Consider the following 14,316-nt stretch of genomic DNA (forward strand, 5'->3'; position numbering starts at 1 on the left):
CCGGGGAGCGCGGCTGAGGCCGGAGGACACCCCCCCCCCCCCCCCCCCGCCCCAGCACCAACTTTACGGAGGAAGTCAGGAGAAAAACAGAGCTGCCCCTTTAAGGGCTTCCCTTCCCCTTTACTCTATGTTTACATAACACGGGGCGCTCGCGGGCCGCCGGGGCTGGCGGGCGGGGGCCGCGGGAGCGCGGAGGCGCGGGCGGCGGCGCGGCCGTCCCACCTGCCCGGCCCGCTCAACCCCCGGCGGCGCGCGCTCCTCCTCCCGCGGGGCTCCCGGCGGCCGCTCGCATTCCGTGCCGGGTCCCGTTCGCGGCGGCCGCGGAGCGCGCAGCTCCGGAGAAGCCGGCGGGCGACGCGCGCAGCCACGACGGAGCAACCGCGGGACTGGCCGCCCCGCGCCCCGTTCGCCGCCGTGCCTTTCCCCGGCGCGCTCACCCCGTTCTCGGGATGGGAGTGTAGCGGCGGCGCGGACTCGGCGGGGATCGCGGCGGAGGCGGCTGCGGCGGCCGAGTGGGGCTCCATGTTTTCCCCCGGCCAGGAGGAGCCCAGCGCCCCCAACAAGGAGCCGGTGAAATACGGGGAGCTGGTGGTCCTGGGGTGAGTTGGGGCCGCGGGCGGCGGGGCGTTGCGGAGGGATGCGCTTCTGCGGGCCCGGGTCCCTTGGGCGCTCGTTGCCGCGACGCGGAGGGCGCTCGGTCACCGCGCGGGGTCGCTCGGTGCAGCCGGGAGCCCGCGGCCGCTGGGGACCTCTCCTTCCCGAGGACCCGGAGCGCGGAGCCCGGGCCCCTGAGCTCACTCCGCGGGAGCTGCGCATTGTTCCGGTCTTTGACCCGGCGGCCCGGCTGGCCTCGGCTTCTTAACGCCCGGAGTGAGCCTGGCCGAGGGCCTGGACCGGGTCCTGGCTTCCCCGGGTTCCCTCACCGACGGTTCCCGGATCCCCCGGGTCTCCGCACCTTAGCGGCCCCCGCACCCCTCGGGCCCCGGCCTTGCCGATGTCCTCCGGGTGGCGGGGTGCTCGCCAGCCTGTCCGCCTCGGCTCCCTCTCCGCTGCTGAAAACCACATTTTGAAGATAGTAATTATCTACAATCGTTAAACGGCTGCAATTAGAGACTTCATCTACTTCCTGAGTTTCCTGGTGACATTTCTATTGTTTACCCTTAATAAGCCAGGAGGGAGGCTTCGCAGGATTAAAGCAGGGTAAAGTGGGCAATGAAAAGGGTGTGGGAATGGGGGGAGGGTTGAGGCGGAAAGTCCAGGAAACTCGGAGCAGGAGCAACTTGGGTTTAGTACTGCTTGGGAAAGGATTGTTTTCCCTTTGGATGTGCAGCTCCAGGGAACCCGCGCTTTTGTCTTCTGTTGAAAGATCTGTATTCAGACCGTCACGGGTGCTGATGGGTGGGCTTAGAGGCACGCGAGGAAGCCTCCCGAAGCGGAGACTCTGGCAACTTTGAGAAATGTGTTTGGATAACTACCTTGAAGTAAGTGCCGACTGAGAAACAGTTTTTAAAAAGACTTAAGGTCGTCTGAAGTTTCCTAGTCTTCCTCAGTTTGTTGCTGGCAGTTTAAGTGGGGGTGATACTGGAATATCATTGCTTGTTTGGAGGCTCAGCAAATGAGCGCCTTCCGCACCTGCATGGGAATTGCGTGCACTTAAGAGACAGATGTTAGAGTTCTCTGGGAAGAGGGAGGGATGGCAGGGGGAAAGCCACAGTTTAGTCTGTCTTATGTAACTTCAGCCCAGCCTAATTTTGTGGAGTTTGGTTTTGTTTATGTGGCTGGCTTCAGAGCATGCTTAACACTGTGAATTTGACACAGAAGATTTAACTCACGCCAGAGCCATTTCATTATTTCCTTTTGAGGCAATCTGCTGAGATGTTGCAGAGCAGCGTAGAGTAAGCCTGGAGAGGTCTTGTGTTCATAGCTAAACATGTAGGGCGCCCCAAAGCCAGGAAAAGAATTTATACCCCGGACTGTTGTAATTTAGTGCCTATGTAAATACATTGCCTGCAGCACCTGCTCTGTCCTTTAGTAATGCTTTTCCTGGATCAGCGATGGCTTAGTGGCTTCTTACCCAATAGTCGGAGGCAGACAGAGCAGTCAGTTATCTGTGCGCCTACTACGTGCCAGCACTGTTTGACTGTTTGGGCATTGAGTATCATCCAGTAGTGGATAACACACTTCCGTTTCAGTATAGACCAAGGCATGAGTAGAAAGGAACACGATTAAGTAATGATTTCAGGAATTGTCACTTTGTCAACAGAAGTTGGTTAACAGTGGGGGACTGCAGTTGAAGGTGGCTGTTTCTTCTTGCCAGCTTTAAGGAAGGTGGTCTGGTGTGTGTATGCCTGGGCTGTAGCTGCCTTCCCCTTCGCTCTCTCTTTCTGACTTCTGACTTTTGCAACATTGAGCACACTGAAGAGTGCATGTAGAATAGTGAACTATTTAGATTTTCACAGAGCCTCACAGTGTTCTGCCCACTGGACTTGAGAGAATGCTCTTTTAAAACAACAAGTGCATTTAAGTAGAAACTGCCATCACTTTGCACGCCTGGTCCTTTGGAACATAAATATTGGTGAACAGAGACTGTCTAGGAAATTTTATTGTTGAAATTATTTGTGAGGCTGAAGATGCCCACAGATTTGACAGTGGTAGAATTTCTTGTGATTTCATTTTAACTGCCGTTGTGATTGTCCTTTTTGCTGTGTTCTGAGTCACATGGTAAAATGTTACTAGGAAGTTTGGAGAGCAAACTGAAAAGTTGACTCAGGCCTACATCTACACGCAAATACTGTGATTCTTGTCATAGGTTCCACAATATGAGAGATTGCTACATAGGATTTTAGTGGGGTCATCACATTCTATTCAATTAGTGGAATTTAAGTTATTTGATAGTTCTAACTAGTTTCTGGGTCATAGCCACAAGTCTTTGTTGTGTCCACTGCTTAATTGAAGGTGGAGAAATGACTGGCCTATTTGCTCTTCTTAGCTGAGAATTTTAAACTTGGCTATCATCTTAAAGTTGGTGAAGTCGCTTGGGATTTAAGAGCCATTCAGTGTAGTAGTGGGGCCCTGATTAAAGTCTTCTTCTCTGACCCCCTGACTCTGTGAATTAGATTTAGTTCCTTCCTCTATGTTTCTGTAGCGTTATCAAAATAGTCCCCAGGACGCTTTTCTGGGGTGTCCTCTGTTGTTGTGGTCACTCTCTCAATGTGGAACATACATAGGGAGCAAATTCTAAATAGCTTGACATTTGGTCATCTTGTGGATCTTAAAATGATCATGCTGGAATCCACGTGGGCACACATTCAGTGCCATGACAGCGGAAGACCAAGCAGTGTTGGGCTGGGGAGATAGTTCAGTGAGTAACATATGTAAAAGGCGCGCGGCCGCATCTGTAACCAAAGCACTGCGGAGTCAGAGATTTGTGGGTCCCAGGGGCTCCCAGGATGGCCAGTCGAGCCCAAATGACCAGCTTCAAATTCAGTGAGAGATCCTGTCTCAAAAATTAAAGTGGAGCATGACAGAGGGAAACACCTTAGGTGGACCTCCTGGCTTCCGCAGGCATGTTGGCACATTTAGCCACATGCACATGGGTCCACACACAGTGCACACAAGACCACTGATAACGATTGCCTTCTGTCAGGTAGTTAGGCACAAAACAGACTTTGAAAAGTTGTAACATTATACAGATTTGACTAAACTGGTGTTTTATGTATAAGATTGGGCAAATTTGGTAAAATTTGCCAATCCAAGTTTTTGGCAAAGGTAGGGCTGGTGAGATGGTTCAGTAGATCTGCACACTTGTTACCAAGCCTGGCAAACTGAGTTTGACTCAGCATCTACTGGCAATTTGTCCTCTGACCCTCATCACACTTGTACCATGGCACAGATGTGCCCCTTGTATCCCCCAAAGTAAAGACGTTGTAATTAAAATTATAGAAAAAAAATCATGATTTGAAGTTTAGCAAATGGAAACAAATAGCATAAAAGAGGACAATCTGGTAACGGGCTTAGGAGTGGAAGATGCTTAAGAAGCTTATTATTTAGCCCTTCACAGAGAACCCAGGACTCCTGTAAGGATGGAGGCTTGCTTACTTTTGGGTTGCCCCCTGGGTGGGCCTCAGAGCCCCCTTCTGAATTCATTGTGAGGCATGCTTCTCTCTTGTGTACTAATGGCCCATCATGGTTTTGGGGTGGGGTGGGGAATGAATTGCTAACTCTCTCTTGTTTTCCCTCATCTCACCGTTGAGTGGGTAATGCATTTTGCAAGGCTTTACTTTTAATTTGATGCGTCACAAACTATGTCTCCATGCAGAAGTACAGGTGTACGCAAGGCATAGTGGCGCACACGTGAAGTCCTAGGGAGTTGACGCATTACAGAATGACGTAAGTTCAAGGTCAGCTTGTGCTGTATGAGACCCCGCTCAGACATATAAATAGTGCGTGTGTGGGCTGAGATTACAGCTGAGTGGTAAAGCCACTGCCCACCACGTGCACGGCCCTGCCTTCCACCTCCAGCACTTGAACAGGGTCTTGGAAGTACTTGTGATCATTTTCCAGTAGAAAGCAATTTTGATAACCAAGTAACTGATTTCATTGGTAATCCATTGACTTTTATCTTATGCATTGAAAACTGTTTGTCTGTTTGTTTTCCTGAGCAGGATGTAGTAGGCTTCACCAGACTGCCAAAGGGTGCTTGGCACAAGAAAGAGGGTTAAGAACCCCTTGCAGTCAACGCTTCTCGTCCACTGCACCTGGGCATGAAGCACAGGGCACAGGTGCCTGCTTGTCCCTTGGGTTGGCAGTTGGCAGCTGTTCTGCCAGACAAGACAAAGGGCTCGATTGCTTGACTGTATCAGGGGCCTTATTTATTATTTTTTAAAAGTGACTCTTTTCCATGTGCTCTCTGTGTTAGGCTCTTTGGACGTGGCTTGACTGTAAGAAGGAAGCTTACAGTATACATTATTGTATGTTTAGTTTCTTTTTCCTTAATTTTCCACTCTTTTTTGAGCCCAAAGATGTCAAACATTATATTTTGTAGACCATAAGATCTTTGAATGTTTGAAAGTAAACAGAGTCTTTACTTTTGTTCAGCAAGTGGGATGATGGGGATGGCTGCAGCCAGTCTGTGGCTGGGAGCCTCATTCTGCGGGCTATTATGGGTTATGATGTTACTGGCGTGAGGTTGCTATGTTTTCCTTTACTAACTTTAGCCTTGTTTGGTGTGTGTGGCTGTCTGTGTGGCTGTGGGGTTGCCAATCTGGCTCTTTTAGATTTGCTTCTTTAACATGCCAAGACTGAAGACTTTATTAGGACTTTTCATTTGGGGTGTGTTTCCTCATGCAATCGTTATTTCAAAATGCTTTGTACAAACAAAATAAGACCAGATTGATTCAGGGTTCAGTGACTTTACCATACGTACTTATCCAAAAGATAAAACATAGACGAGAGCGAGAGAAAATAAAACACGACGTTCACTTCATTTCAGGGGGACTGATACTGTCACCCTGGGACTGTTGTGTAGGGGTCGTGACCTCCCCAAAGTGGGATTGTGGCTTGGTTTTTAAATGAACATAACAGCAACACGTGGGGCTCATTGGCACGGGAGAAAAATATCCATGAAAAGGAATCGCTAATGTCTACGGTTTAATTAAAGGGATCTCCTGGGGTGTTTCATAAAAGGAAAATGAAGATTAAATGATTAACTTACAAGTTCTTACTGAACTTATCATCATCTTCATCTTCTGGAAAACAAAATGGCAAAACACGGAACATGCCTCTCTGTCTTAGTTTTGTCCTAACCACTCTTTCAGCCTCCTCGTGTGTGGTGATGAGCCTTGAGGTGTGTGGCTAATGACTTATGACAGGCAGTAAAGGGTGGATCTTCCAAACGGCTCAGTGATGTCCCTTTAATAACGCCGCCACATTCTCACCCACACACATTGTGGTGTGTTTCCTCAAGTGGGAAAGAAGGGGCGGAGTCACATCAGGCAAGCCAGAAAATTTATTCGTTCAGTAAATATCGGTTGTCTACCTTACAGCCCCTGCGAAGGTGGCTAGGAAGTGAGGCAGGTAGGATTCTCCTGTGACATCCCTGTCATGCCCAGGTGTCACTGAGGCGAAGCTCATTATTTATTCCCCACGTATTGTTAGATGTCACCCCTTGGAACTCGGATGCTCAAGAGAGACTTGGTCCTCGATGCGGATCTCCCAGCATAGTCAGGAAGAGCAAATGGCTGTGGTGCACGCTGCCGCTTAGGAGACCCCCTGCCCTCCCCTAGCATGAGAAGAGACGGCCTATACAGAGGATGCTGCTATCTTGGGAGAGCTCCTTGCATAAATAGGTGGGAGTGGAGATGGGCCTGGCCACAAGGGGGTTGTCGTGGGAGAGTTTGAGGCTTACTGCAGGGTTGGAATAGGAAGGGCGGTGACCAAAGCAAGAGGGCACGATGGTGGTAGAGCAACCAACGACCCCAGGCAAAGAGAAATGAATGGCTGTGAGGCAGAGAGCTGTGGTCTGCTCTCCAGACTCTGCCGTTTGTCACTGGGACCCAGACGCGTCCCTTGCCTTATATCGTGAATCGGTTTGTCCACTGACTACGCTGCTACTGGCTAAGGCCTGGCCGTAACCCTGGGCCCCTGTCGCAAACAAGCACCTTCTCTGCCCACCTCATGTTCACTCTGAGGGGCAGAGATGGCAAGCACGCAGGCAGGAAAAAGAAAGCAGACTTTCAGAGGGAGTGGGTGTGCATGAGGGGTGGTGGCGGGGTTGGGTGCTAGGGGTAAATGGTGGTGGGACCCCTTTCAGATGGAATGATCTGGGAAAGCTGCTGAGAGAACAGCCTTCTTCAGGGCATCCACTGTTTAGTTTCTCATTGACACATCTTTTTCTTTTCCCTTGTTAGTACCCATTCTGGTATTACAGCCAAAAAATATTTGGAGACTCTGTCAATTAGTAGGCAAAGCAGTTTTCGAAAGGGACAAGAGAGAGACAGACACAAAGACAGATACTTACTTTAAGCATGAGCAAGGCTGAAAGGACAAGGTGATGCGTGCATGAACCCAGTATACCCAGAGTGGTACTTGAAATCCACCAGCATTCATTGAAACTGCATTGTCTTTCCTTGGTGGACCCTTACGGGCAGGGAGGGACCTGTGCCTTCACCTGCTGTGGAGTGCTGGGCACATATTTTGGGGGCACAGCAGGTACTCATGGGGCATCTCCTCGGGGAACTACTTTGCTGACACCAGCTATTTTAATTTCAATATTTGCTTTTCTTTCTATGAGTTACCGAACAGCTGTCTTGTCATCTACCCGCACAGAGTTCTTCCTCACAGGGAAGCAGCTCATCTCTTGTGGCTTTACCCGCTGCTCCGAGTTGTACTACAAGCACCGTGGTGGCGTTGAAGTGTTGTGGCCATCAATGCAAGTTAACTATGGCTGGAAATACCATGACATACAAGCGTCTTGGATGGCAACCCAATACACATGCGTCGGGGGCATTTCAGCCCCAGGGTGAAGTTTTGGCTGAGGTTTTCTTTCCAGGCGTCCACATAAGGCTTCTCACTCAGACGCTGCACTCTACTTGGTTTCCTTGCCTTTTCAGCTCATGTTTTTAAAGGAAAAAAATAAATCTTTTTTTTTTTTTTTTTTTTTTTTTTTTTTTAGAATAAGAAATCATTACTACACACTTTCTGCTTCCACTCTAATTAGTAATGGTGTAACAGAATTCAGCCACAGCAGGCAGCTGCTTCATTTGCCTTCTAGGTTTTTGGTAGAAAAACAGTCTGTTAACTATCATAGCCAGCTCCCCAGAGGAGCCTTGGCCTCTCCCCATGTTGCTCCTGCCCTTCCCTGTTCCTCCACACCCTTCCACATCTCTCCCTGGACTTCTCTATGTTCCTGGGCTACAGAATGTGAATTTCACCACAGCACTTCACCCTCGGTCTAATTAGGGTTTCCTGGGACATTTCCCAGGCGAATTACCTCGAGGAAAGGTCCTTTCTTCAGCAGTACTGCAGAAATAAGACTTTCACTCAGATCCCAGAAAAGCCAGTCGGCCAGTCCCCTCCTTTTCAAGATGCTGTCCCATGCTGCACCTGCCTTCCCTTAGTGACTTAAGTGCGCATCAGCTTGAAGCTGGTCGGAGAAGGAGGTGTACTGAGTGCTACTGAGGTGGACCTGAGACCGGTTTCCCAGCTGGTCATGTGGCTGGATGGAGATCAGAGAGGGCAGGCAGGCCTTTGACATCACCTCATGCTCTAGTCAGTCAGCCGGGGCGCCGCTGCCCTGCCCGGGTGTGCTGGGTCTTTGCATTGGCCACTGTGGTAGAAGGTTTACAGCCCAGAGGCTGCCGTAGTCTCTGCCCTTAACCCTCCACAGGGGCCAAAAACCACTACAGATAAGACGACGACAGAAACTTTTTTGTAGTTCTGAGGCAGGAAGCTCAGGACCAGGGTGTGAGGAGGGTGTCTCCCAAGGCCTCTGTCCTTGGCTAACACGTAGTAACCATGTTCCTTGGCTTCTTCACCTTGCCCACCTGCCTCCGGATGGGGCCTTCCCTAACTACCCCATTTAACTTTAATTACCTCTTTCAAGGCCCATCTCCAAATACAGGTACATTCTGGGAGTCAGCACTTCAACGTGAATTTTACAGAAGCACAGTTTGACACCACAGTGTTGTGTTCCCTTAGAGGAGGGCTGCCATGTCACGAAGTTTGACCACGTCTCTGGGGAGAGTGGTGCTGGTGCATGAGAGATTTACAAAAGGGGAGGGGAGAGGGTTGCCGGCCCATCTGTCACGGTAACTGCATGGTAGACACTGTGATAGGTGAGGCCGCCACGGCTCCTTGGGCCCCCTGAGCTGCCAGTTGGTATCGCCCAGCATGGCATGAAGGCTCTTTCCGCCGTCCTCTGCCCAGTCAAAGGATTGTGAGCAGACGAGTGGCTGGATGTTGGGTGCTGCTGTGTTCTGGGAGGCTTGGTACACATCAGCTGTACACCGACCGCATTTGTATTTAGCTCAGTTGTCAGATCTGACAACTCTGATATGAATAAAATTCATGGAGCTTTTGTTAAGTTGCTTTTCTCTCCTTTAGGTTATTGATTACTTTAATTAGTATAATTACAGTATTTCGGATGAGTTATTCTAAACATTAAGTAGTGGAGGGTTTCAGAGTCTTAGCTAACAAAAGCTTCTGTGTAGTGTAGTTACCCCATGTAAGCTGTCTGTGAGGTCCCTTGTATAATCTCCATCCTCCTCGGTGCCATCTTCTAAGCTGTGCTGAGGGCCAGCAGCTGACAGCTCACCGGTCTGAACGGAGAACTTCCATGTAAGCAGCTTTCACCCAGGGCATCTAAATGCATGGCAGAGAATTTTCAGTCTTTTAAAGGTCACCTGATGTGAAATAGTAGAGTGAGCAGAGACTGGAGAAGGGGAGGCACTCCCTGCCAGCGTCCTGCGGGTGGCTGTGGGCTCCAAGTGGAGCAGAGGAAATGACTTAACGGTGTAGTTGAGGGGCAAGCGGCAGTGTGGAGCTCCGTGTGCATCAGCTGTCCCTGTCTGCGACTCCCGGAAGTAAGGATGTAGAACAGTTACGAAAACGTTTCAGGCCTTGGGCATGCGCTTGCGTGCCGGTGACGCAAAGGCAAGAGGCATCAGCGCTGCTGTGTGGTGTGGAGGGGGCCAGCTTGTTTTCTACAGAGAAGACAGACGTGACAGCAGCAATGTAACAAACTCTTTCTGGTGCCGAATGGACATGGAAGCCACCAGCACCAGCTCGAAATTGGACATGTCTCATGGAAAGGAAAAAACCAAACCAACCAAACAAACCAGAGACAACATAAAACACAGAGCTTCTTGTAGTAGGTAGATAAGATAAATGTAATCGCTGAGGTTTATCCACTTTCTACTTTTAATTTTAAAAAAAAGGGAGGGTTACGTGAAACTTGCAAATGCTGTGTTACTAAGTTTCTAGCATTTATACTTTTGCAGTGTTAAAGTTGAAAACTGTAATAACATTTGGGACTACAAGAGTAAATTTAATTAAAATAAGATCCAGTAAGCTGGGCATGGTGGTGCACCCCTGTAATTCTAAATCCTAGCACTTTGGGAAGCAGAGGCAGGCTGATCTCTGTGAGCTCTAGGCCAGCCTGGTCTACAAAGTGAGTCCAGGACAGCCAAGGCTACACAGAGAAACCCTGTCTTGAAAAATAGCCTAATGATAATGATAATGATGATAATAATAATAATAATCCAATAAACATCTCAAAATTGAGCAGTGTAGACCCTCAATTTTTGACAGTGATGCTCTTTCAGTGGTTTGGCTATAGTAGTTTCAGGTGGAGCTCAGGAGTGCTGGGTCCCAGGTGCTGAATTTATACATGGTGCGGAGTTGCAGCACTCACAGGGACATTGTGCGCCGAGTCCTGTAATGTATTTTATGTTACTGTCCCAAGATTGCATTTATTTGGGCAGTAAGGTCCCAGCTTGGTGACTCTTTAGGCTTCTCCTTGGTGGCAGAGCCTGTCTGAGAGGCCAGTGCGAATGGCTAGAAAGTTTGATTCTTTCTGTTCCGCAAAGGAGAGAGAACATGTTACTGTGAGTATTGGAAGCATTTCTCGAGGCAGCCTTTTACAGGCTTTGAGCAGTTTTGAAGGGAGACTGGTTCTTCCTGGACTGTAGTACAGAAGCCACAGGGGGGTTGGGAACTCAGCTTGGGGAAGGGGATGGAATTGGAATGTGGTATCAGTAGGCTCTTTCGTTAGGGCTCTAGTGAATGACCCTTGTCCCTGTCCCCTTGGCCCTCGAAGTCTATTCGCAGAAAAGGACTTTGAGCAAATTAAACCTAATTAGGTGCTGCCAAGTATGAGGGTAGACACAGGATAAAGCCCGTTTCTGTGTGAGGGACGAGTTCTGTGGCTCCACTTCAGCTGAGGTGGAAGGACCTGTAGGTGGGGTGAGTGGGTTAATGGGGTGAGAGCATGGCTCATGAAGCATACAGAGCGAGCCTGAGGTATGAGAGACTCAAGGGGGCTGGAGGACTGGAAGCCTGGAAACCCCTGGAAAGGCAGAGCTCTGGCTGCGGAAGCTCCGGTAACAATGCTTCAACGAGTTTTCTGGGTGCAGGAAGCCCTGTGCAAGGATGTGAGTAGCTGAGTTTGGTAGCCCTCAGGACCCTGCCTTTCTTCCCTTCCCTGTTGAGGAAGAGTCACTCTCAGTACGCATAGCAGCCCCTTGGCAGTGCCGTGTGTGTGTGTGTGTGTGTGTGTGTGTGTGTATGTATGTATGTGTGTGTGTGTGTGTGTTCATTTCGTCCCACAGGGGGTTGTTTAGAAACATGAGCTACAGGAGATGAGTGTTTTGGGATTGGATCCCACTGGCCAGGCAGTCAGGGATCTGATGACATTTTTCCCTTCCCACACTCTTCTTTTCCTGTACCCCTCTGGCCTGGCATTCCAGCAGGCCCAGGTCATGGTGACCCTGCGAGTGTCTACTGGGGTGGGAGGAAGTGGGATGACATCAGAGACCACTGTTCCCCTTTCCTTGTCTTAAGAGGCCCAGTGTTCTTTCTAGTAGTCATTGTAAGAAGCAGCTGACTGCTGTCCTCCGGAACATTACTGTGGTTCAAAGCAGGCACTTCCTTCTCCTGAAGAGTCCCACCCCACCCCACTGTCTTTTGCCAGCCACACCAGCAGGAGTATGCATAGGGCCTCTCGCTCCAGACCAGCCCTCTGGTGAGCGACTACACAGAACTCTGTTTTGGTGGTGTTTGTAAGAGTCCTAGCTGTTGCTTGCCCGCCCTGCTCAGCCGGGCAACCCTCTCTCCATTTCTGCCCGGCCTTCAGGGTGCAGCACTCACTCCCTTTTGAATTGAAAAGGTGACTCCTGTTGCTGTGAGAACCTGTGTTTGAAATCTCTTTTGAGGAGGAAGCAGTCAGGATTTGAACCTTTTTCTCTGGAGACAGGTAACTCTCCGCAGGATGGTTGCTTCTTCCAGGCCTGATCCCTCCTGCCTTCAGGAGGGAGGCCCAGCGGGTCTAACCTGCACAGCTGCTTGTTGTCATCAAGCACCCAACACAGGACATCGTTCCTTTAAGGAAGTGACCAGCAGTAAAAGAGGTTTCTTGTGTTTCCAACTTAGATCAGTTTCTTCAGTTAAAAAAAAAGTTTGCTTTGTTCCCAGTGTGCCTTTAAAACAGGAAACATGGGATTTCTACTCTTCTCTTCTTCACCTGCATGTATTCCAGTGGAATTGATGGCTCAAGGAAAACATTCCGTGATGCCCTAAAGCAGTGTTCTCAACCGTCCTAACTCTGTGACCCTTTTAATACAGTCCCTCAGATTGTGGTGACCCCCCAACCATAAAATTATTTTCTTGTTACTTTATGGCTGTAATTTTGCTACAGCTATGAATTGTAGTGTGTGTGTGTGTGTGTGTGTGTGTGTGTGTGTGTGTGTGTGTTTTCTGATGGTCTCAGATGACCCCTGTGAAAGACTTATTTGATCCCCAAAGGGTAGCAATCCTCAGGTTGAGAATCATTGACACAGGGTGACTGCAGATCCCTCTAGCTTGCCGAGGGTGGCGGGGTGGGGGTGGGGGGGCTGGGGGGGCCGGTGATCTGCCATGTGTCACCTCTCTAACCTTATGGAGGTGGCACAAAACCTTGAAATCCTTTCTGGTTCCCTTTGCTGTTGGGGGGCTGTTTATGCTAGCTTTTTTATTAGGCTGATTGCTTGAGGAGGGAGCTTCAGTGACACGTTTCTCCTCAGTAAAGACTGGTGTTTGCCTGTGTGCCACTGTTGCTGTCTGTCAGGTTCCCTTTCCTGTCTCTTGGCCTTCCTGCTATTGATTAGGGGGAAAGACTCACAACTTCTGTCTCCTTAGTACAACTTGGCCCAGTAATGGAACTCGTACAGTTCACCCGAGGCACTCAGGCCAGCTTATACTGTTAGCCAGGACCAGAGGCAGCCTTACCGCTTTGATGAAATTGACTTAGACCCTGGGAAAGCTTTATGGGGTTGTGGGCTCAATGTTCCTGTGACTTTAGTAACATGCTTGGTGAGGTACCCATGACCCTGGGTTTCTCAAAAACATTCCTAGCAAAGAGACATCCTTTGGTAAAGGATTTGGTAAAATTCTAGGGAGCAAATACAGATGTTATGTGGAGGAACGCTGAGGCAGGGGAATGCTACAGGGATGTGATTCAGTCAACAATATTGTGGTAACCAGTAAACTACCAGGGGTGAGACACAAGTTATTTACTCACTGGAGTGCCCTTCAGTTCAATTGCTGTCTTACATCAGGTGTCTGCCCCTGTAATACTGTTGAAAATAGTAAAAGACACCACAAGTCACTCCCTCCCCCAGCCCCCTCCCGAGATTTGAGAGAGAAAAAAAATCACATCTGCATCACTTTGGTTATTCTTATCCCTCTCCACCACCCGACTAGACTATCAGCGTTCGAGCTTTGAGTTTTTGCTTGCAGATCCCATCTGGGATAGCAGAGCATAAACTGCCCCACAGGATGTGAGAGCAAAGTGTTCTGTGGGAGGCAGGGAGGACCCAGCCATAGGCCCTTCCTACCATGCTCCTGCCATGGGCTCAGTCAGAGCCGTTGTAGAGGAGGTGTTGTCTTTCCCACCGGACAAACTGAACAGAAATCTGGGACACTGAGTGTATGTACAGCTACCAAAGGATGTTGACGTTCAGGAGTTTAAGGGAGAGTCTCCGCTTCTGGAAGTTTGTGTCACGATTTTCTGTGGCCTACAAGACTGCATTGAGCCTGTGGCACTCCCAGGAATAGTTTTCATTCAAGGTCAGAAGCAGGTAAAACTGTGGTTATAATTTGCAGTGGGGAAGACTTCCTCCTGGCTCAGTAGGATGTGGGGCGTGGGGTAGTGCTGGTGGAGGTTTCTGGGAGCCCTGCTGGAGCTGGCTCTACTGTGTACACTTTCCGCCAGCTCCTCCTCTAGGCCCAGGGCAGGGGTCAAAGGATGCTGCAGAGTGCTAACCCCTAGGGGAGGAAGAGCTTTATTGTAGGCCCTAAAGCTCTGAGTTAGTGCATCTCTGACCTAATTGGGCCCTGTTATTCCCTTGACCACTCCCACTTTGCCATAAGTAAATCACCGAATTATCCCCTTTCAGTTTTGCCTAAGAATTTGTTTTTAGCCTGCGGTTTCTCCGAGCTTTAATTAACTTTTAAGTTATATGTCCTGGATTCTTGCAACTTAAGGATACTAATAAGAACCATTTTAGCTTTGTGTTACTGAAAAAAATTGCAAATGGGAACAGTTTTTAAGGCAGACCATTT

The 14,316-nt window shown here is 49.4% G+C and overlaps 1 protein-coding gene across 1 annotated transcript in view; it reads left to right on the top strand.

Annotated features, from left to right (window-relative positions):
* The first annotated feature begins 358 nt into the window (after window positions 1–358).
* LOC127186725 (E3 ubiquitin-protein ligase pellino homolog 2) overlaps window positions 359–14,316 on the top strand; it is a 136,048-nt gene continuing 122,090 nt past the window's right edge. The window contains exon 1 of the mRNA XM_051142964.1: window positions 359–599. Within this exon, the coding sequence (XP_050998921.1) occupies window positions 523–599 (77 nt within the window). The 5' untranslated portion in view covers window positions 359–522. The remainder of the gene's footprint in view (window positions 600–14,316) is intronic.

The sequence above is a fragment of the Acomys russatus genome, chromosome 3 (assembly GCF_903995435.1).
Source record: "Acomys russatus chromosome 3, mAcoRus1.1, whole genome shotgun sequence".
NCBI lineage: Eukaryota > Metazoa > Chordata > Mammalia > Rodentia > Muridae > Acomys > Acomys russatus.